General features: G+C 41.2%; 1 protein-coding gene and 1 long non-coding RNA gene across 4 annotated transcripts in view; one reads left to right on the top strand and one right to left on the bottom strand.

Annotated features, from left to right (window-relative positions):
• The window catches only part of LOC308563265, a 104,709-nt gene extending 91,977 nt beyond the window's left edge, over positions 1 to 12,732 (top strand). For both annotated transcript variants that reach the window (XR_013999765.1, XR_013999766.1), the window contains exon 4: positions 9,397 to 12,732. This is a non-coding gene — a long non-coding RNA (uncharacterized lncRNA). The remainder of the gene's footprint in view (positions 1 to 9,396) is intronic.
• Positions 509 to 22,684, bottom strand: ANKEF1 (ankyrin repeat and EF-hand domain containing 1). 2 transcript variants are annotated; one of them, XM_081150165.1, is made up of 10 exons: positions 22,485 to 22,684; positions 17,495 to 17,885; positions 15,131 to 15,330; positions 14,244 to 14,393; positions 13,067 to 13,190; positions 8,991 to 9,813; positions 7,367 to 7,593; positions 5,940 to 6,103; positions 4,579 to 4,716; positions 509 to 3,792 (listed from the first exon to the last, which is right to left on the bottom strand). In XM_081150165.1, the coding sequence occupies exons 2-10, from the start codon at positions 17,838 to 17,840 to the stop codon at positions 3,634 to 3,636; spliced, it is 2,331 nt and encodes a 776-aa protein (XP_081006291.1). In that variant the 5' UTR covers positions 17,841 to 17,885; positions 22,485 to 22,684; the 3' UTR covers positions 509 to 3,633. The 2 variants fall into 2 exon arrangements, with proteins under 2 accessions (XP_081006291.1, XP_081006292.1); XM_081150166.1 differs by lacking the exons at positions 15,131 to 15,330; positions 17,495 to 17,885 and having other exon boundaries at positions 22,485 to 22,523.
• Positions 22,685 to 23,900: the final 1,216 nt, after the last annotated feature.

The raw sequence follows: 23,900 nt of genomic DNA, 5'->3' as shown, positions 1-23,900 counted from the left end.
CCAGGCTCCCAAACTGGCTCCGGCCTCCCTTCCATCCTCGTGCCCGGCTCTCCCCCTCATCGCCGGCTTTGTAGAAGCAGCTCTGTCCTTCCCGCTGTTCACCAAGCGGGCCTCTTGCCCACTTCAGAGCCTTTGGAGGCTCCTTCTTCGTGTGCAGATCGCTGCTCCCTCCTTCCCCCACTCCTGCTGCTGCTCACTCTAGGTTGGCTGCTTCCTCAGAGAGGTCACCCCTGCCTCCCAACCTAACCCCCCCCCGGACTTTTCCATTATAACAGTCGCCACAGTAGATTTTGTTCATTTAATTGCTGTCTGCGCATTATGGTGGCAAGAGCCTAGGGAGCAGGGGCTATGCTTCGTTCAGCAAAATTAGTAAATTCTTCCTATTTATTGAATGAAATGAGTTTTAGTCAATTTATGTTTCTCTTCTTTTAAGCTTTACCAGAAACCCCAATGCTAGAGATGGGAAAACCCAAAACAACCATAAAAATTAAAAATTTTCCTCTTTATTCTGGTAATTTATTTATTTATTTAAAAAAAATTTTTTTTGCCAAAAATATTGAAAAATATTAGCCTTTTTGGACTATCGATTTTTAGAACGAATTATAAAACATTTAAGAAGAGTTTGCTGTCTTCCAGGCGATTTCTGTAAGTAGAAAGGATATAGAAAACCACCCAACCAATGACTGCACTTGAATAAATAAGTACCTTTTACTTTTTTCCCAGACATTTCTTACCAAATGGCTTACAGACAATATCATCTGCTCTTGTTTTTTGTGCTTTCCTGCTCACACATATCAGATGAAGAAAAGCCAAAGGCTTCACTAAGCGATGGAAGGAATTTTGCTGTCAGCCAGTTTGTGCTGCTGCACTTCTGAGAGTCTGGGACGCAGAGGAAAATGTAAGGGGGATGTGCTCTCATTTGCATCACAAAACACGGGGCACATTTGGAAACTAGCACCACAAGGGTAATTTTAATGCTGCAGAACACATTTTTCTACTGATGTGTGGTCTAGGAACAGAGTTTTTATTCTGTCAGCTCTCTGCCTCCCACCCAACTCTCCAAAATAGAAAAACTCTTGCAAAGTCCTTTGCAAAAAGTATTTGAGACTACTTGCTCCTTGTGTATTTGCAACTCCTTCATTTCAGCAAGACTGACAATTTTTTTATGCATACTGGGGGCTTTATGCATGAGGTGGAGCTGAGGCTTAAATAGGAGAGCAGTGAGGTAAGGGAGCCCTCTACCAGTGGGCACTGATGGGAAGCAGCCGTTTAGAAGGCTTGCCTCATACAAATACATATGCTACGAGTGGCGAAAGGGAAAGCGAATATACTCCAGTGTTATTGGACTGAAGGGGTCCGTTTGCCTGCGAATAAGACAAAAACAGGAGTTTGCAGCAAAGAAGGTAAGGGTTTATTTTTAGGAAGTGGTCCACACCCAGAGACACAGGTGAGCTAATGCTAAAAACTTGGCTCCCCGATGGCTTCCAGGGGATGGGTTAAATAGGAGAAAAGTCGTTAATCACGGTGACTAAGGGAGTTAGGGTCGTGGCCCGGTCATGGTCTCTGCTGGGGTAGGGGGCAGTTGATCAGTGCATCTGGTCATGATGTCAGTCATGGTGTTGCATTTTGTTGACTGTGTTGATTTTATTATTTAATTTTTATGAAGGAATACTTATTGCTCTTATTTCCAACTCCTTTAGGAGGGAAACATCACACTGGGCCCTGTGTGTCTGATTACAAAAACATAATAACCTCCCAAGTTTAGAGAAACAGATAAATATTTCATATCATCTTGTAAAAAAGTCATTAAATCTATGGAAATCAAATGATCTTCTATGTGTTAGTACTTCTTCAAAGACTTATTTACTGAAGATGAAAGGGAAAGATCATCATTATTAATCCCAAATGAAACATACACACACACATCACACAATGCCCAACTATTTATCTGGGATAAACATCTCCAGTGAGTTCCAGAATGTTGATAGAATATTCAGTTCTTCCTTATTGCCCAGATAAAAGTCATGATGTAGTGACAACCACCCAAGGATCTAAGAACGTTAAAGTGAACTTATTCAACCTGCACAAAGGTCCCATCTACCTTCATTTGTAAATTTCCCCCAGGATCCACTGTTAAACACAAATCCAGGAAAAAATATATGCCTTTTACAAATATTTAGAAAATAACAACAGAGTTGTACCCTGGAGTTGTGCCCTCTGGTAAGGCAGATTCTAAAGTGGACTCTTGCTGTCAATGGGGATTTTGTGGATATTTTTGGAGGTCCTGCCCGGTACTCACTATATCTCCTGGTGTGGCTGGTGCCTCCACTAGCTTTTTGCTCAGTAGTATACCTCCAGCAGTGGTCAGTTTTATGTCTCAACTGGGCTAGGTCATAGAACCCAGTCACCCAGACACTAACTGTAGGAGGAATTAAGAACATGCCACTAACATCTCCAATTAGTTGACTTAATGTAAAGGAGATGATCCTTGATAATCTGGGAAAGGGGTTCAATTGAAAGGCCTTAAGAGCAAACTGAGGTTTCCCTGAGGAGGAAGAAACTCCCTTTGTGAACTGCAGGGACATCTCTTGTCCAACAGTTTTTAGCCTGTCCTTCCTGGTAGCTCGCCCTACTAGCCCCTCAATCTTGTAAGTTAACTCCTTGCAATCTCTCTCTCTCTCTCAAATGCTTAATACCTTAGGGACAAGTCCTCTAAGTTGGGGAAATGTTTATTTTGTGGCTAGCAGAAGATAAGGGGATGCACTTTTAAAATATTTGCTAGGGGCCTCAGAATCATAATACCATAGATGTTGTCGTAGTTTGGGTCCTGACAGAAGAAACCCTGAGACAAGAATTGAGGTGTTAAGTATTTGGGAAGTGATCTCGATAAAGACCAGAGGGGTGGAGAAAAGTGAGAAGACAGGGAGGAGAAGGGGGGCCACAGAAATCTCCACTGTGGGCGTCTTCATCTTAATCCCCCTGCGAAGCTCTAGAAGTCAGTGAGAACATGCACTTTAGAATAACCCACCTGAACGGTGAGGGAGCTGGGGTGTTACACACTGAATCTGTTCAGTCACTGCTTGGGGGCTGCTTCCAGGAGGCGCTCATGCCCCTGTACTTTGGCCCCTACCAGTTTAAGTGCAGGGATAGCCTTCCAGCCTCTGGAAGTCAGGCCTGAGAATGCTACAGTCCCACAGCAGGGGAGAAATGGGTGAAGTGCTGACAGTGTCTGCCAGAGGTGTCAAAGTTTACTTAACCCAACACACATCACTTAGGAGGATGTGTGAGAAACAAACTCCTTCCTTCATGGACTCAAAGCTCCTCCTCTCCCCCAATATTAAACTGTTCTCATCAGTTCCCAGAATTACGTCTTTAGCAAACATAATGGTGTACATTTGGTAAGTTCTTTGACATTAATGTTATGTTTATAACCAAAATGCCATTTATTCCACTACAATCTTAAAGAAGATTGGGGGACAGCTCAGAATATTTATAGTTGTTAAAGCAAAAACAAATATTTGGTTACAAATACTTAATTTGTGGATTGCTTTGGCTTTGGTGGAAATATCTACCTTCTCCAAAGTTCGGTCCCTGGGCCTTGAAATGTTTAACCCAAGAAGCAACTTCTGTGATCTAGTTCTTGAAAGTAGCTTCCAACGCTCGAGCTTTTTCGGTAATGTTCTTCTGAAAGGGCATCATGAAGTCTTCAAAGTCCACCTCGTAAGTGAACCTCTCCCTCCGCAGCTCCCTCTTTCTGATCAGCTCTGCTGTTGTAGCTTCAGGACTCCAGGTCTTAAATGAAAAACCACAGCCAGAGCAGGTATGAGTGTGACAGACAACACACATGCTATTGCCAGATAATTTTCAATATGGCTAATTTAAAACTATCAAATTCTAAATCTATTTTAACTTGGTTTTTCCTCTTACATGACATCAGTGGTTACATGGGCATCACTATTTCTGATGCTATTATGAAAACTGAAAATGCTCTTTAGTTACCTCTCTAATGACCTTTGGGCAGGCTGCTTTTCATTTTTAGGATGTCAAAACCAGAAAACAATAGAATAAGAAGATCATTTGGGTTTACTGCCATTATGTCTCATGTGGAAATCAAAATTATCTTTACAGTAGAAGGCAGAGAGAACTGGTGGTCTCTTTTTTCAGGAGGGTTGGATGGGCATTCGAAAGACCACTCTTATTCCCCAAAGATGTCTCCACCTCTTTAATTGTAGATGTTTCAGGAAGCTACTGACCAAATCCACTCTAATTAGTAGGAAATCTATAGCACTTGGTGACCAAATGGCTATAGGGAATGATATTCACCAAAGAAGACTTTAATCTTTCAAGAAAAGTAAAAAATGTCAGTCTAGAAATTGTGATAAGAGAGAGACAGATACTGGGAGCTAAACAAGTTGGGCTTACTGAGTAGAAATAGCAGGACCTGGCAAAGGACACCTTCAAAGAGGAACTGTGAAACATACCCTCTGGACATTTGTTTGGGTGTTCTGCATAAAAAATATTTGGAAAATGACATTGTAAGTTTATACCACATTATTAAAATCTTTCCAAAGTACTTACCCTCCGTGGAGTAAATGTGATATCCACTTTCTTGGTATAACCACTGGTAATCAATGAGTTGAGATGAACTACATTATCCTTATGCATTTTCTTTGTCTCCAATATGGTTGGTACGGTATAAACCAATGAAAGTGGTTCCTGGAAATAAGGCCAAAAACCCCTATTAATTCCATAAACCTACATACACTCTAATATTATTTGTTGTTTTATATCTCAGTCTGAAGCCAGAAAACTAAAAACTAAAAATGCTACTACACAAATTATAACTTGAAAGGAAATAGAATATTATGTTAACTATGGGTAGGGAGAGAGAATTAGTTTGCCTTGTTTAACTCTACTTAATTAGTAGTATCAGTGACAGGTCTCATAAGTTCAAGATATCCATCCTTGACCTGTGACCATTCATTAGTCAGAGGGATGTATTCTTACTGAAATGATATTGGTGTGCATAGTAGGAGCTTTAGCTGATTGATCTTCCTTCACCTCTGGCAATTCTTACTCTTGTTGTCCATGTTTGTTACTCTCTACTGTCTGCCTACGATCCCCCCATTCTATCCACTTCTACCACCTACATTCCCTCTTTCCATTTGATAACAATAAAGCTTTTCCTTCTTAAATTTCACCCCTTGTCAGGTGTCTGCAAGAATCCCCAGTGATCCTTCTGCTTCCCTAAAAGAAGCTTCTAGCCTAGAAATGCACTTAGAGCTTCCCTGCTAATGACAAGGCGTGATGTCTCAGAAATCCTCTAGGCAACAGCCTCAAGCTTCTGGTAGTCCAGAGGAAACCACACCACTCCAGGTTACCAGCATCAGTCAACTTGGTGCTTTAAACCTTTGGAGTCATAGTGTGTGATATCCAAGTGATAAGTGGCCCCATATCTCAGGGTTCAGTGGTAGTCATTAAAATATGTTGGGCAGGGGTGGTTTAAGATGAGTAATGAAGACGAAAATGAAGGAAAATTATGCTTTACTTCATTCCTCATAAGGGTTACCCTCCTTCCCTTTTGGGCCATCTCATCAAATCTGTATAATTCAGGACCAAATATACATTACACACACACACACACACACACACACACACACACACACGCAAGTATCCAATATCAGTTCTTTTTTCAAATTCTAATTGTATTTGGCTGCACCAACTTGGTTTTTTGTGTGGATTCTGTATGCAAGAGATAGTTTTGAGAATTTTCTTGCTAGATATTTCTTTAAAAGTATTGCATAATGGTGCTGAAAATATAGACTGCCTATTATTCGGCCCATGTTGTGTAACAGTATGTAAACAGCGCCACTGCTCCATTCCCCAACAATTTCTTAAGGCATTCCAGTCATTAATGGGTAATCATTTGCTTCTCTTACCTCTTCTTTCTTAATTTCAGGACCTTCAGTTTTCACTTTAAGAGGTGGCTTGCCTTTCAGTTTTTGGGCGTCTGCTGGTTTTGGCAAGTTATCTTGCTTTTCTTTAATCAAACTAATTACTCTATAGTCAGCGTATGCCTTTGCAATATCCATGGCAGTGTGCCCTGTTTAAAACATAAATCCAGAGCTATAATAACCAGGTTAATAATAAACTATGTAGAAAAACCTCAGCACATCAGCACTAAGCATGTGGTAGTAAGGGTGTTTCTAAAACAAATGGTTTGTGTAAGGTCACAGAGCTAGATCAGATATTCTCAACGGTGGACCCAACTCTAAAACATTATAATTAAAGTGTCATTTACTGGCAAAACAACTTTTTCTTGTTAAGTTTTTTGAGCGTGTTTCTTAAAAAGTCAATGGAAATTATTGGTAGATTACCATTTGAATATCTGATCACTGGTTCTCATTCCACACTGTGCACATTTCCTTTCATGTGACAACTTTGTCCTCCCCTTTCCATGATATAAGGAGGTATATTCTAAAAGGCCTGGGGAAACTGGTGGTCACAGGGCTCTAATCAGGTGGCTAGGATTTATGACACTGGCAATGTCCTTGGCCCAGCCTAGCACAATACTACTCATGACTCAGAGGCAGCCTGAAGCAGCCAAAGGTTTAATGTTCTCCGATCAAAAGGAATCCCTCTCTCCCTCTCCCTTCCTCTCTCTCTGAAATCAATAAAAACATATATATACATATTTAAAAAGGGAAGCAATGGGTTCCACTATAAGAAAATGATAACTAATTTTCTAAGCAAGGAGCTCAAATATTTAAGCAAATGGTTTTTTATTCTTCACTTGTGATATTTATAAGGTAGGCCTTCCATTTACTTCCTACAGAGCCTCAGTTCAAAAATGACTTTGTCCACCTTTAGAAGGAATCCAAATCCAGAGGCTTTAAACTATGCCAATTATTAGAAATTGACAGTTAAAACAGTGTGATAACTCAAGGTATGATCTGCAAAGTTGTGAAGTCCACAAACTAATGGTCACTGAGCCACAATGAAATAAGCACAGAAATTAAGAGTAAGTAACTCTTCCAAGTACTGAAGTTTTCTGTCATTTGAATCTAATAAAAATGTTTGGGCTTGTATTTTGTGGAGTTTTCCCCCACTTTATTTTCTAGTAAATAATTTTTTATTGCATTTTTCAAAATAACAGTCCATGAAAGATTGCAAACACAAAGAATTAGCCCTGTGATTTGCAAAGCACTGAGTGTAAGACAAACTTCCATAACATTTAACTCAGGCTTATGTTGCAACAGTAATTCAGAGGAAAATGTGGTCCTACAAGAACAGAATCAGAAGGAGTTTGGAATTGAACATAAATTCTCCTTTTCTAACCCTAACCATCAATAATATGAACACATACCTTTTCTATTTTCCAGCTGGAATTTAGCACCAATATCAAGTAGGTATTTGACAGTATCCAGTCTACAGCTCTCAATGGCTCTACTTAAAGGAGTCGAGTTGTTGATTGACATTGCATCTATCATGGCTCCATGTTTTACAAGAAGCTCAACAATATCTTGTTGGCCCGTATGGCATGCAAAATGAAGCGGAGTCCACAGAAAATTATCTGTTGCATTAACGTTAGCCCTACAAGATAAGATAAATGCACAAGCTAAAAATGTGGGTTGTTCCAAGCACTGGGGGCTAAAAATGCTAAGTAAGACTTCATAGTTTCATCAACTTGTTCAACTGTAAACCAACGAAGCTCTGCATCAAGTTAAACTCTGTGTCATAATTTTTCTTGACAAGTATCCTGCATTATCTGACCGTCTTAACTTTGTGTATACATTTTGTTTAGCTTTAAAAGGCACTTAAGATCTTAGGGGTTATAATTTTGCAAAGGTTAAAATCAAGGAAGATTATAAAACTGAATCCAATGAAGATAAAGCTGACAGGAAATATGTCATATTATTCCATTTTGTGTCTATTTCTGCAAACTATGAATTTTTAAAGTGCATCTTCATTATTAAAGTTCTAAGCAGCACTTTATTATTTTAAATTCTAGTCTTTTTTAAAGATTCATTGTCCAAAAGACTGAATCCTCATTAGTTGCTTTACACTCCCTCTTGATAATATACAAATTTGAATCCTTTTTTGACATTAAATACTTATAGTCATAATAACAATACCTTTTATCAAGTATGAAATTACTGTGCTAATAAGTGCTTTACATAGTTAATTTTATCTTCAACAAATTGTCTGAGGTGAGTCCCATTGGGGCCAATTATAAAAATGAGAAAACTGAGGCACAGAAAGGTTAAGAAACTTACCCTAGGTTATTTAATTATGGTAAAAGAAGGAATTAAACCCCAGTAATTGCTTTAGATTAAAAAGTTAAATGAAGATGTTTACAAACAAACCAAGGAAAAGACTGCTCTCTCTGCAGAAGGGAGTCAAACATGTCCTCAGTCATTATAGCCAACATCCCACTTGTTGGAATTTGTTGGGATTCCCCTACACACACACACACACACACACACACGAGGCAGATTAAAAAGTGACTCCACGTAAAATGAATACATTCTAGAGATCTGCTGTACAATATTGTGATTATAGTTAATAATACTATATTGGATACTTAATATTTGTTATGGGGCTAGACATCACGTCATGTTCTTACCACAATAAAAAATTTTGAAGATTAAAATAAAACTAAATGAAAAGCAACTCCACAACAACTAGGTAAAGCTCTGAGGCCAAATTAACTTCTCTTGGGAGGCCAGTGATACCCAATCAGAAGGCTTCTTTACCCTGAGTGAGCACTTCTTGGCCTTCACTTTGTGCAAAGTTGTTACTGGCAAACAACCTCTGTGTACACACAGCCTGCTTTCCCACATAAGATCCACCTGCAGTCTGGGCTTCAGGAGGGAAGCATCTTCTTGGGCTACTGAAATTCTGCAGGCGAACATATCTTAGCTCTCCTTTCCCTCCCTTGATATATGAGGACTCTTGACAATGTAAACCCCACCCAACCAGAAACATACCCTTTTTCAAGAAGAAACTTGACCACATCTATGTTTCCAGTCGCACAAGCAGTCATCAGCGGGGTTTTGTAATAATTATCCTTCATATCCACGGGTATTCCTGACTCGAACGCCTTCTTCAGAGAAGCTAGGTCCCCTGCCTTGGTGATAAAGTTAATATTCGAAAATACCTTCCCGGAGTCATCGATGTACCAAGCAGAGTCGTCCTGGATGGGGTGTTCGGGGGGGCGATCCCGGTTGAACCGATTGCAGTCCGTGACGTTGGCGTAGGTTTCAATCATGTAATAGGGAGGCCCGCCGTCGCTGCGGCGTGGGAACGCGTCGTCGGGGATCACACAGATGGGGAGGGGGAGAACGAACTTGCCTTTCTTGGCCTTCTTGGCTAGCCCCTTCTTCTTTCTCTTAGGCCCATAGGATCCCAGGACGAAAGACTTGCTCAGGTATTTGGTTCCCTTGAAGAAATCGTTGATGTTGACGCCCGCGCCCCGGACCTTTTCATGAAGCTGGGCTACGAGAGACAGCTGGTCCGCGGTCACGAATTCCTGCCTCTCCTCCAGCACCATCACGAAGTCCTCCTTGCTGACGGTCCCGTTGCCCCTGTCCACAAACGACAGGGCCTCCCGCAGGAAGGCCTCGTACTCTGCCGACCAGTCGTGAAGTCGTAGGGCCCAGAGGGGATTCGGGTTTTTGACCCCCGGCTTGGCCAGTCTGTTGGCGATTCTCTCCGCCCGCCGTATTTCTTTGCCTGCTAGTTTGAAGCCGCCTTCCTTAGCCACAGCCCTGGGTGTCTTATGGTCTAAATTCTTCCATTTCAGGTCACATCCTAAAACGTGAAGCATCGCTATTACGAAGGGTGCCAACAAACGACATTCATCCAACTGTTCTCCTAATTTCAAGGGCTTAGTCAAAAGCTGGTCCCCAAATTATTCATAGATAGAGATGAGCACGTTTGTCTATTATAATTACAAAGTTAAGCTGTTATTTATGTATTCATTTTGCGCTTTACTTTGGTGGATTCCCAGGGAGATGGGTTTTCAGTTTACATTATCCGCCCCCAAAGGATTAAGACATTAATCCCTATAGATACTTCAAACGAATACCATACTAGGATACTTGTGAAGGGGTCTCCATGCCAAACAGGAAAAGGGTAAGGGTGACACTTGAATTTGGAAGGAAACTGGATTCAGACAGCTTACGTGGGCCCTCGGGAGCTCACAGTGCTGAAGGACACCTGTTTCTTTTGAATGATGATGACTATCAGTCTGCGTGCAATCTAAAATGATATTTTATCTGTATTCTGCATGAAATTAATGTCACTTATATAGATCTGCTGTTTTGTAGCGAGGTCATGTGAATAATCTAACAGAGGAAAAAGTAATTTGTTCATCAGATCTAAAAGGGTTCCAGTATTACATTTGACCAAGTTATATATTAAAATTCATTTTCCGTTTTGGTTCCTTAAAGTCATGAGACCCACATTACATGTAAGTATTCTCTTAAAAAACATACTTTCTTGAATGGATGGGGGGGTTCTACTTAGTGCTACCAGGAAGGCTATGTTGTCTATAATAAGGGCCTTGAGACGTTAAAAATTCATTATGTATATAAATGGCAGACTATGAAGAAGTTCTTTCTAGTATTTTGACTCTAGAAGACCCTTCTATTGCTTTGCCAACATCACATCATAAAAAAATTGCGACCCAGTTAGTATCTCTAGCAACCAAAACATATAGGCAGCTGCCTGTAAAAATAAAACATGCCTCTCCAACACTTTATAGCTTTATGCCTTGTCCAAAAGAACATTAATCACCAATGCTTTTCAAGATTAATATTTCCTTTAGTATTGTCGAAAATTAAAAAATTATGCTCAGGCTGATAAGTGACAGAAAAAGTGTATTAGGACAATAAAGATTCTAAAATATCTATATTGGACAGTTTTAAGCACAGTAACTACTGGGAAGGGGTCTCGATGGTATAATTCTATAGCATAGTAATTCCATAGTAATTGCGAGTATGCTGTTTTTACTGAGCTTTTTGCTTATTCAGGGTGTCTAGGGGGATATCTACCATCTCCCAAGCCATTCCTATATTCTGCCCAGCACTGTGGATCCAAGGATTATTAAAGCTGCTTAAGCTTACTGTTTTCTGTTCCTCCTAGTCAGAAACCTTTATGTGGATAAAAGACTAAGACATCCCAGCTTAAAGATCTGAAGGCATTTTTCCTCCCCTTTTGACTTAAGAGACTTTTTGTCTCCTCTATGATTAGTAAATCAAGATCCATTCATTCCCTTTGTGACTTATGTTCCTCTCTGGTCAAGATGCTCAACTTTAGGGGCTGGTGCTGTAGACACCCGCAGCCAAAGGCCCATGAAAGGGAGGCTTCGCCGCGGGGTGGGTTATTTAGGAGAACTACTCCAAACTCCCCTCCCTCCCTGGACAGGGGAGCACACTGCTGACAGGGACTTGTAAATTGCTCCAGTGACAGGACCAGGGGCAAAAGAGGAGCCTATTGAAGAAGACAGTTTAATGTGGGAAAAGAATTCAGCCTTTGCACTGAAGTATAGAAGAGACCAAACCGACAGGGTTTACTCAGAAATGAGCATTTTATTGCTAATGGTTTCTTGCTGCTCTGATTGACTTAGACCTAAGGTTTTAAAGGTGGATATGTAACTGGTAACTCTGCTACAATGGAACTGAGTCACCCAGTTAGAATCTGGTGATGTGGTTGTACTTCCAAGCACGCTACAGAACTCAGAACATTTTCAGACATTTGTTTTAAAATCACAGTGTAGTCTTATGATCCGGCCATACAAATCTTTTCTGTATGACTAGGGAAGGCCTGTGACATGGCCTAAGCTCTGACCCTTTGCTTCTGTTTGCTTTCTATGAGTGTGTGAGCAATAGAGTATATGTTTGGTGATGTTTGTCCCAATAAGAAAGCAGTTGACATGTTAAAGTTGAAGAAGCTTGTCTCAATCTGGGCAGATGTCTAGTTTTTAGAAACACACTGTATTAGGAATGAAATGTCAAAATAAACTGCTGATTGTAACAGATTTGAAAGCCAGACTGATGAGATGGTTTATGAGGGCAAAAATTGCATTCGATATGTTTTCCTGTATTTGTTAAAAGTGTTTATTGTTTTGGTTGGTGAGAGAGGAGTAACCAGTCATTTCACTATTAGTTACACAGGCACATTAGTTTTATTTAGAATATTAGTGGTTACGGTATGGGATCTCCAGGTCCCAGAGACTTCTGAAATTCGGTGCCCGTGTAGAGGACCGAAAACCAAAAGGACTTTCTCTGCTCTAATATAGAGTCATAGGACTTTAAGTTTTGCCTATTTTTCAGAAACTGAAAAGGAAAAACAAAAACAAAACAACTACCATAAAGTTCACCAGAATACAGTCCATCTCTAACAAAGATTTTTAAAATTTTAATGTATTTGATTAGCATGTAATTAACAACAAATTGACCCATGTCTTCAAACTTAGTTAATATTATCATTTTAAGGAATACATTAAACTATACATAACATAGTTTATATTCCTAAACTAAGTTACTTAAAAGCTACAGGAAAAGCTAAAATGATAAATGTTAGTTACATTTCGAATTTTCCATGAAAATTTTCAATTTATTTCATATTTCCCCCCAAAATATTTCCCCCATAATTTCAAATTATCCAGAAATGTTATTCTATTGCCCTTGACACAATAGAATGTTTTAAATAAAATAATTGAGAATTAAAAGATATGGCTTCCAGTGTTTGTCCTTGTTTAGATTGATGTTCACATGTATTTAAAAAGGGAGTTTAATAACTATAAACATTTTAGAATAATTTGTTGTCTCATGATTAGATTTTTTTAAATAACCTAAAAATATTTGGGAAAATGGGTTTTTATCATTTTTAACAGAAAGTAGAGTAAGAAAAAAAATTCAATTTTCTTTCTACATACATGAGTGAGGTTGGGCTATTGAAAACATAAGCAACTGACAAGCGACGGATCCAGATTCTCTGCTTAACTACAACATGGGTAAACCATAAATACTTTAAACATAAAATTGCTAAACAAATTTACCTCGCTGAGCTATATATTTACAGCAATCTGCGAAACCACCCATGGCAGCGTAATGAAGTGGTGTGTTCCCATTCATTGCGATCAGCCCCATGTCTCCGTTGTAGGCGAAAAGCAGCTTCAATATCTGCAAAATAGGTAGCGGATAATGTAGAGGAACAGGAATGCACATACAGCGAATGAAGACTGCACCCAGGCCTATGCTGTCCAGTACATTACATGTTAGCCACATGTGGCTATTTAAAATCAAATAAAAATGAATCAGATAGAAAACAGCCTTAAAAATACAGTTCCTTAGTGCTACTAGCTATATTTAAAGAACTCAGAAGCCATATGTGGCTACTGTATTGTACTCTATTGTACAGCACAGACATAGAATGTTTTTATCTTTGCCAAAATTTCTATAAAACAACATTGATCTAGAGTCTAAGAAACAATACTCAGCTGGGGGACCCCCATTTTGGTAAAACTAAGCAATTTTAGAAAGCATTGGACTATGGCAAACATCCTCAGGGGGGCAAATTCTTTACCAAATGTAACTTCTATTGTGATGCATATCTTTACTGCAGGGAAGAGACTCAATGAAAAAATAAGTGTAACTATGTTAAAACTCAGAGAAAACTGAGTAAAGAAATTTTAGATGCAATTCAGAATTTTAAAAGGTAAGGTCATTTTTGGTTCCTGTTTTTTTTTCTGCAGTGTCACTGTACCTATGAGATAACCTTTGCTGATATGTCCAGATAACCAGAACAGAGTTTACAATTTAGGTGAGTCACTAGATGCACACATAAATCAGGGAGATAAGAGTATGTTGGCATTGTTTTCCCCACAATTAGATCAGAATGTATTTTGAAGATTCTAATACGTGATGGAGGCATAAAATATAGTAGCCCCGTAGGAAAAACTTTTAAATTGTCATAGTTAAGCATACAGAAAACACACTATTAGTATTATTAAATGTAAAAGTTGGTAAGCAGGTAAAATTGACCAAAGAGCTAGAGTATGTTTTTAAAAATAATATTTGGTATAAGATATAATTTTAGAATTATTTTAGAAAATCAAGATGGTGAACTCAGAAAAAATTCTGCCTTAAATGTAACCTGCATGATATTTAAAATTTTTGAGATAAAGGAGAGAAAATTTTAAGCAACACATTTTAAAGCAAAGAGCAGATTATTACATCAAAAAAGCCTCCTTTGGCAGCGAAATGTGCAGCGTGATGTCTCTCGTTATCGAACGTGTTCACCTGACCTCCTCTTTCCAGGATCCCTCGGACTAGCTCGATCACTCCTTCTCTCGACGCTTCCATCAAAGCCGTGCGCCCTGTGGACTGGACACGAGGCAGATCAGATGCTGTGTATGCCCGTCACGCTAAGGGACGCGTCTGGTCTAAATACGAGCTAAATCCATCTGGCCTTAGAGTCAGTGACATGTTTAGTTCTCGGCATTTGCATTAGTTTCATGTAACAAATAGGAGAAATTAATCCAGTACAGTGGGTGAATATCCAAAATGTAGAATTCTAAAATCAGAGTCAAGGTCATACCAGATGTCCCTGTGAGAAAAATGCAGTTCTTGCGAAGGTTTTAGAGCAAAAAGGGAGAAGAGAGGGTAAAATATATGCTAAAATTAGGTCATAGGTGTTTTCTAATGTGAAAAAACCTGATTTTATTGTCTCAAAATGACAAAAGATAAGAAAATTCAATAAAATTAGCCAAACGAGGAGAGGGACCTAAACAAATAATGAAAAAAGCATAACTGCATATTCTCTTTTCAAAAAAGATAAATTTTTATTAGGCATTAGTGATACCTTGTCTATTTCCTATAATGGTCTTTAAACATTATGCATAATAAATAGCAATTTTCCAAGCGTAATTAGGAAATAAAATGTAGGATTATGGTGACAGAAAGATAACGAAAACATATCGTCTTAAAGCATTTTGAATAGAAATGAACAGCCTCTGAGCCAAAAGAATAATTTTACCATATTTAAATGCAAAAGCTACACTGATAAGATTCTATAATTGAAAAAAAACGGAGAATATTTCTAATCGCAGGAATAGTCATACTGAGTTGATAGCATTTGGATTGGCTCCTTTTTCCAAAAATGTCAGGCACATTTCTTTAATGTCATGGGCTTCTTCGCAAGCTTTCAGGAACACGGGCTTTCCCTCGTAGGAAGAATTGTTGACATCGGCGCCGTGTTCCAGGGCAATCAACGCACAGCGGTAGTGCCTCTTGGTAGGTAAAATGCAGTAAAACAAAACACCTGTAGAAAAATAGAATCCCCAAAGAATACATATGAACAGTCTCTATACATTTCAGTCAGCTGAAAAGGAGAAACAGAATAATTTGAAAATCCATAATTAGCTAAAGAGATAGAGCAAAGGCCTATCTGTCTTCGTTTCCCTCTGAAACGAACAGAAACGCCAAGACAGAGACACAAGCAAACAAAAAACTCAACCTGTGATAGTCAGAAAATCGTCACAAGCAAGTGTGGCTTAGAGCTCTGCCTTCTCCTATTCTGCAAAGGGAAAGTACAGTGTGGGTGGAGACGATGTCCCACATCCTTCCAAAGATCCAATAAGCATTTTAATTTCAATGCTGGCTTAGCCTTTAGAAACAATGTGCGTGAGTCAAGCGTCCGTCCCTGGAAAACAGGATGCGAATGGCAGAGAGGCCGCTGTGGAACAGGAGAAACAGTCTGGCACGTGCAGCCACACTGAGGCATGTGCAAGGTGAGCGAGGCTCACTGGTGCGTGGGAGACAGGACACGCGGTGCACCGAGCACAGCGTGGGCTATGTGGCCGCGTGGCACAGGGCAGGGCGAGGGAGCTTCTGTGTGAAACAAGATTCCGTGCTTGTTTCGAGTTTCCTCTGACACTTTGAGTTCTCCCTATGTGCTTTGCCATATTGTTTTCTCAGACACTCATCTCCCAGAACCTTGACAGGCTTAATGTTAATTTGAATGAGCTTAAATTTTAACCCTGGGGCTGTTAACATTTACTACGAATATTCACGTGACCTCGTTTCTCATTTTACCTTGATGAGTTTTCATTTTACCATTTTCCATTTTTATGCTATACAATTTCTCAGCCTGTTTTCCTTGTGATTTATATCTTTTCCAAACTCAAGGAGGTAAACGTTTTGCGTTACAGTGTTTCCCAAAGTATATTCAATAAAACTCCAGGTATATAAGATCCCATAAGGAAGAACTATTTCATGGTCAAATAAATATGGGAAATGTCACCGTCTTTAGTCTGTCCAACAAATGTGAAATCAACATGCCTCAATTTGTCCTACCCAACGTTTCTCTAATGAATCTGTCAGTGGAACCAATTTTGCATGTAGCTTTTGTCAACATCCCAGTGATTCCGTGGTCTGTGAAACACGCTTTGGAAAATGATATTCAGTAGAGCTTTGAGAGGCTCCTGTTGTTTTTCTAGGATATGACATTTTAGAACACATTTGACCCCTGAATGCACCTGAAATTTTGTTACATGGTGCCATTAAGCAATTAAATAATTCTTCCTGTCTCTGTCCTCTCCTCTCTTTTAAGCAAGTCACTGTTTGGAGAGAGTTACAAAAGCAGATTTTGTGCTTGTCAGAAAACATTAACATTATAAAATTGGATTCATTTCTCTACTGCGGGGCTGATGATAATGGCTTTGTACTTGATGCAACTCTTTGGGACAACTGATGAAAGCTATCCATTTATATTCAGCCTAACAGTAAGTTTCTTAGTGATTTTCATGAGGCTATGTCAACTCTTGCTGGAACCTGGGGCCACTTGGCAAGAAGCTCCCGGACCATGGTCTTGAGATGGGATTAGGGAGGGAAACAGGGTAGGGAAGTGGGGCTGTCTCACCTGAATAATCATGGAAATGCCATGTGTCAAGTTTCAAGTCACATTTCCAAATTATTTAAAGAGATCCTAGAGAGTTGGAGTTTATTCCAGAATCCACCTTAATCCTTCAAATTCCCAAGTATAACTAACGCCTTTCTCTATCGGACTGCTATTGAGGGGAGACAAAAATCCTTCTGGGGACCTAAGTCTAGTACAACTCCAGGTTCTAAACTATCAAAAGAAATAATCAGTGTTCCCCTTCTTTTGATCTAAACAAGATTTTATATTTTATGATGAGTGATTATGATTACAGTAATATCAATGTGTGCCATGTTGAAAATTATCCACATTTAGAAAAAAGTACCTGACACAGGTTAATCTAATTCCAATTTTCATTTTAAATGAAAAAACTCTCAGAGCTGATTTCCCTAAGACTTACCTATACCGTTTTCTAATTATGGGGAGTCGGTATCCCTAGGTGCAGGAGTAATTAACTTCTAAAGTTGGAAAGCAAACAAGTTCACTTTACTGATTTCTGGCTAGAAGAAGAATTTCATCTGCTAGGTAGAATGTTGGGATTTTTTACCTTTTCCTTCATTATCAACTGATGTCATATCCGCCTTGGCCTTCGCTAATATTTCCATGGACAATTCATGGCCCAGTTCGGCGGCCCTCATTGCCGGAGTGCAGCCCATTCTGTCTTTCACGTCGGGGTGAGCACCGAGGCTGAGGAGGAAGCTGACCATATCAATGTCATTGGACACCGAGGCCAAGTGCAGGGCGCTCTGCCCATCGACAGGATCTGTGAAGTTGATCAGTTCAGGGTAACCAAGTCTGATCAGCTTCTCTATCTGCTTCGTGTCTTTGTTCCGAACACACTGAAGAACTTTGTAGATCTGCAGGTTCTCAAGTCTTCTGTCTGCTAAAGCCATACTTGATCAGCTTCTTGAAAATGCTTTTGTGGACCAAAACAAATACTAAAGCAGGAAACACACACATGCAAAACAAAACAAAACAAAACAAAAAACATGTAACTCAAAGTTAATTATGTCGTCTTTATTTTGATTAAATACTATTTTAAGCCTTCGCCAAGAAGAGAGGCTGTTTCTTATGCAATGTTAGTATCATAATTTATTGCAACTGATTTCATGAAAGGAGAAATTACAAAATAAAAAACCTTCAACAATCCAAGTTAAAACATTTCAAAATGAATCCTCCATCATAATGAATACTCTGCAATTTTCCTGTTATCTCCTTTAATTTTCCCTCCTCGACACAGCCGTCCCATTTACCTATGAACAAGGGGAAACTAACTAAATTGCCATATGGGTTTTAGTAGTTAAAACGTGATACAGAACATGCATCATTTTGAGGTGCTCATTATAAAGGCGAATCTACTATGCTCTGTGAGATACCAAAGACAGATAGGTAATTCTTTTGTCATCTTATGTGACAATGAGGCAAAAATCTTTTGAACTGAGGAGTAGGCCAGGCTAGGTACTCCCAGCTTGCTGTCCTCCATATTTTTGGGGTCGGTGGGTGTGGGGGACAGGTTATCATATAGGAAAACTATTCTACATAGTACAGTGGTACTATCCGATGCCAAATAATTGTCACAGCCCCTAATTTGTCTCACTGCTTCCACAACAGCCCCTATAGTCCCATCTCTATTCAATCCCCAGAAAAAAAAATCTTTTAAAAATGTAGATCAGATAAGATCAGACAAGCTTGTGCCTCAGCCTTTTGGATGGGGCTGCCCCTTCCATTTCCTATGACAGCAATGGGTCCGCAACCTAGGCTTAGCCTGTGTGATGAACACTCTCCCCAGGTACAGTAAATGTCTCAAAACTATGCTCAGAAAGGACGTCAGCCAATCAGCATCCTATGGGACCCTTCTGCCAGAACTGTAAGGAAAGACTGCGTGTCCTGCTAAAGTTGTTAAGCAGTGGGGTTGGGGCTGGGGCTGCAGGCAGCAACGCTGGCTGTCACAGACAGTGACAGACAGACTGACGGCAGCAGCTGCTCTCAGGACTCAGCTGTGCTAGGAGTCACCTACGGCTTCAATGTTCAGGGTTGCATGAGTAAAAACACCCTTCCCCTGACCTTATTTTGGTAGAAGCTAGTGAGCTGGGTTCCTGTTATTTTCCATGAAAAGATTCCATCTTACTACAAAATTTGAAACTGTGCCATCTTTTCCCTTACATTCCCTGCGGCAGTGGCAGTGAGTTGCTCTGTTGACCACTTGTCCCTTCTTTGATGGTGTCTCTCTAGGCAACCATAACATCTCCATTGCCTGTTTCCCTCCTGCGTCCCACCCACTGCTTACTCTCCTTTGCTGGTTCCTCCTCTTCAGTTAGAAGCCTGGCTGTTGGAGTGTCCAGGGCGAAGCCCTCAGGACCCTTCTCTATTCTCAGACACCCCCAGGTGATCTCATCCCATCTGATGATCTTTATTCCAATTTGCAGGTTCTAACTACTCACTCTCAAATTTTTACAGCCATCTCTGACTCTCCTCAGAGCTCCAAAGCTATGCATCTGCCAGGCAACTCTTCATTCTCACTTGGACATTTAGTAGGCATCTAAAATGTAACATGTCCAGCACAGACCTCTTGCCATCTCCCAGACCTTCTACAGTTCTCCCTATTTCCAATAATGGCATCACCATCCAACTAAAAAAAAAAACCCAAAACTTTTTTACCTAGTTTTTAGTCAGGTAAAAAACTAGGAGTTACTCTTCATTCTTTCTTTCCCTCACAGATCCCCTACTCTGTCATCTCTACCTCCTGACATCAACCTCCAGTGGTACTGTCCTAGGCCAAATCATTGCTACAGCTTTCTAATTTGTCTCACTGCTTCCACGACAGCCCTCTACAGCTCATTCTCTACCAAGCCCCAGAAACATCTTTTAAAAATGTAGATCACATAAGATCAGACAAACTTCTACCCCAAAATTTTAGTATAACTATTTTTAAACATAAAAAAATTTGAACACCGTATATCCACCATTGAGACCCTACCATTAATGCTTGACTTGCTTTATCACGTATCTATCAATTGTATTTTTCTAATCCATTTCAAAGTTAATTGCAGACATATTTCAGCATACATATCCTTAACTGGAGTTTAATATTTGTTTATAGGTCTTTTTTTAAATCTTTTGGATATGTAATGAAAGGTGTATTAAGTGTACCATTCCATGAGTTTTGACAGATGCATACGTCTATGTAACCCAATCTCCTCTCAAGATTTAGAACATTACCTCATGCCAGTACATTCTCTCCATACCATCTTTTAAAAGCATTTCAATATCTTTCCATTATTATCAGAAAAACAACCACCACCCTCTGATGACCTCGTCAGGTCCCTTCTCCTGACCCTCAAACCTCACTTCACTCTCCCCTGACTTAGTGATCTCCAGTTACACTGGCTTTCTTTCTGTTTACGGAACAAAAGCTCATTCCTGCCTCTGGAACGTCTTGTTCCCTCAGCCTGCAGTGCCCTTTGCTCAGAATTTCCTTTGGTTGGCACTTCTCACCATTAAAATTGATGCCACCATGTTACTTCATTCCTTTGGTTTTTTTCCTTCATAATGAAATGAAACGTTTCTCTATATAACATTTCTATAGACATATAGATATAGGTATATTCAATTTATATATTATGTGTCTTCCCCACTAGTATGTAGTCTTCATGCAACAGAAGCTTTATATTATAATGACCATTATTTCTCCATCAGCAAGAACCCGACTCATTATGAGGCATTCAATAAATGTCTGCTCAGTAGATGACCAGAAGTTTAAAGACTGAGGAGTGGAAGGAATCAAGGACAATTCCTAGGTTTCTGGCTTGAGCAACTGGCTAGCTGTGCCTGAGATGGGTAGCTCGGGATGGGGTCCAGGCTGGTCTGAGAGTATAGCTGGTTAAGCTTGGAGCATGCTGAATTAGAAGCCACTAGGCAATAGGATACACAATTCAGGAGAGATCTGAGTCTGGTCTATGTGGAATTACGAGGTTTTCGGGGGTTGCAGAGCAGCCTGAGACTGGGTGAGAGCAAAGAGGAGTTTCCAGTGGAAAGGGTGACCACGGCCATCAAATGCACGCTGTCATCTTGTCCTTCCTTTTTCCTTACTCTACTGCCTGCTGTTATTCTTTGTGCCTCCTCCTGTCCTGCTGGGACATCAGCCATCGCTGGGCTTGTGGCTTTAATGTCCTGTTTGCTGTAGCCCCTCTCTTCCCTTCTCATCTGTTTATAATGTGTGCTGGACTAGGAAACCAGATAAGGAAGCCTGTTAGGACCACGTGCATACATAGGCTCCCAGTAAGTCCTGAACTGCTTCAGAAGTCATCTATCTACTTGGCCTATGCTGCATGCCTGGTGACGTTTATTTTAGCTGCTGTTTGTGGCTGGTTTTAGTATTGTCAGTCCAATTCTAGTGAGGTGCAGTGTCATCATACATGTATGCTTACATACGTGCATCTTACACAGAACAAAATATGATGCTCCCAAGTAGCTTACTGATTGTCCTGAATCCATGCCACCTCACTGGTGGACAGAGACTTCCAAATCAGTGACTTCTTCGTTGACTGACAGCTCCCACCCCAAAGAATTAGCAGCAGCTGGCATTGCCCAATCAAGCTACAACGGTCAATTCAGCAATCTGTGGGCTAGTTTTGTGGCTTGTATCCCTCACAACTAAAACCCCAAGATGCTGGGGAGAGAACGGTGCCCTATGCAGTGACCTTCACAGCCAACCGCCAAGACGGACCAAGAGCCTTGCCCACTGGAGGAAATAACAGAAGTCCCGCCCTCTAGTGCTGGGTTCCTTGTAAACTGCGCAGCATCTCTGATCCTCAGGAGAGTGAGTCACCACACATCCACATACCCCAGCATGTGTATGTCACCTCAGCATGGCCCTGGGCACCTCGCACACCCACATCTAACCATTTATGTGGACAGTGTCAGAAGAGTGGAATAGAACAGGATTTCCTGACTTGAGGGCCACCTTGGGTCTGAATATCCTGAAATATGGAAATCTGTGTGCCTGTGAGTGGAGGGAGGGTGTTCAGTTTCACTTTTCTCAGGGGGGAGTCCATGGAGCTCATCAACTTCTCAAAGGAGTCTGTGCGACAAAGGTGTTTGTTGGAGGAATGGAGGGAGACAGGCTTCGAAGAGTGGAAAGAGTGTAGGATTGGAGGTGGAGGAATCCGTTTTGGTGATCCACCCTCCCCTGCATTATAATTTATACCTACTGGTTGGACAAATCTGGACAGCTACCTACATAGTTTGTGCCTCAGTCTCTTCATCTGTGAAATGGGCATAACAATAGTACCCACTTTGCGGGGCTGTGTGGAGGGGAAATGTGCTAACTTGGCAAAGTCCCTCAATACCAGCTCGCTCTGAATCATCACACTTCCGTGGGTCTCAGCTCACCCACAAGCCACGGTTCACATTGCGGGTGGGGGGTTCTTTACTGTCCCTTTCGGTTTTAAGCCTCAGAAGAATCCAGAGGGGAGGGGTGGGTAGGATCTAATTTCAAGGGGAAGCCCAGGGGGCAGGGGCCAAGGTGCCAGGCTCACCTCTCAGTCGTGGGGGTGATCAGGAGCCACGGGTGTCCAGGCCTCCGGGAGACTCGACCTGCGGGGGCGCGGCGACCCCAGCCCTCCTCCTCAGCAGCCTGGGGGGGCCCGGGGCCAGGCTCGGGCGCCCAGCCGGGAAGGGTGCCCCTCGGGGCGGAGCAGGCGAGCGGGCGCGCGGGGCTGGGCCACGGGGCGTGTCCATGGGCCCCCGGGCCCTGCGCGAGCGCGCGGGCTGGGCGCGCAGGGGGCGTGGCGGAGCCGCCAGCGCGGCGATTGTGAGCTTCCGCCACGCAGCCCCCGGTTGCCAGGGCAACCGCCCAGGTGTGCGGCGGCCGCCGCGGGGCTCACCTCCGCCCGCCTCCGCCCGGCCTCGTCCCGCCAGGTGGCCCGCAGGGTCCCCGCGGGGATGCTGGAGGCGGGTCAGCTCCGAGCCCGGGGGCTGCAGGGGTGGTGCGTCCCCAGGACCCCCCTTTCTTTCATCTTCTCCTCCCACCTCCCGACTTCATTAAAAAATCATTTAATTAGAAACGTAAAGGTCATATCAAAAATAAATAAATGCACAATAACCTAAAAAGTAAAGTTAAAAGGACAATAGATTATATAATCAAATGAGAACGGGGTCTACTGGTCAGAGATGACTGCTGTAGATTCTTCTAAATCTACCCAGGAATTTTCTTTGCATCCTGCAGGATGCATATATGCTGAAAGATGTTTACATACAAATGGGAGCGAATACATAAAGGAGATCGGTTCATTTCAGGGCCTGCAAGAGTGCCCCAACCCCCAACCCCAACATAACACACATCTGGGGAGGCAGCTTTCTAAAGCCTGGCTTGTTTATGTGGATGTAAAAGGGGCCTGCTTTTAAAAGTAGGGTACAACAGCTTCTGAATAAAAGCAATAGGTCCCCATCCCACTCTGTTCTATTTTCTACCCAGATACTCTGTTGGAAACATGTTGAGGGCTGTCTCATGAACACAGAAGGGCACACTGTGTAACATGTGGAAAGCATGCAGAAACAAAGCACACCGTGGCGAAAGAAATGAAGGCTGCCTCTACTGCTGGATTCTTTCTCCCCAATACGGTGTCCTCCCTTTCTTGCCATCAGAGGTAACCACTCTTCTGAATTTTATATTTATCACCCCTTTGCCTTCTAAAATTCTTTTGCTTCATAGGAATGCTTCCCTAAAAAAATGTGTATTTGGTACTGCATGTTTTAAGAATTTATAAAAATGTGTATTATTTTGACTTTTTTTTTCTTTCAACATCATACTTTTGAAATGTAGCTTTATGTTTAATTATAGTTTCTTTATTTTAACAGCTGCTTGCTACTCCATTGTATTACCACTCCACAGCTCCACACCCCTTTTAAATCCCTTTCTTGATGGACCTTTGAGATGTCCCCAGTATCTGCAA

Source organism: Miniopterus schreibersii (assembly GCF_964146895.1).
Source record: "Miniopterus schreibersii genome assembly, chromosome: 10".
Lineage (NCBI taxonomy): Eukaryota > Metazoa > Chordata > Mammalia > Chiroptera > Miniopteridae > Miniopterus > Miniopterus schreibersii.
The sequence above is the reverse complement of the archived record's forward strand: the minus strand, read 5'-3'. Positions and strand labels throughout refer to the sequence as shown.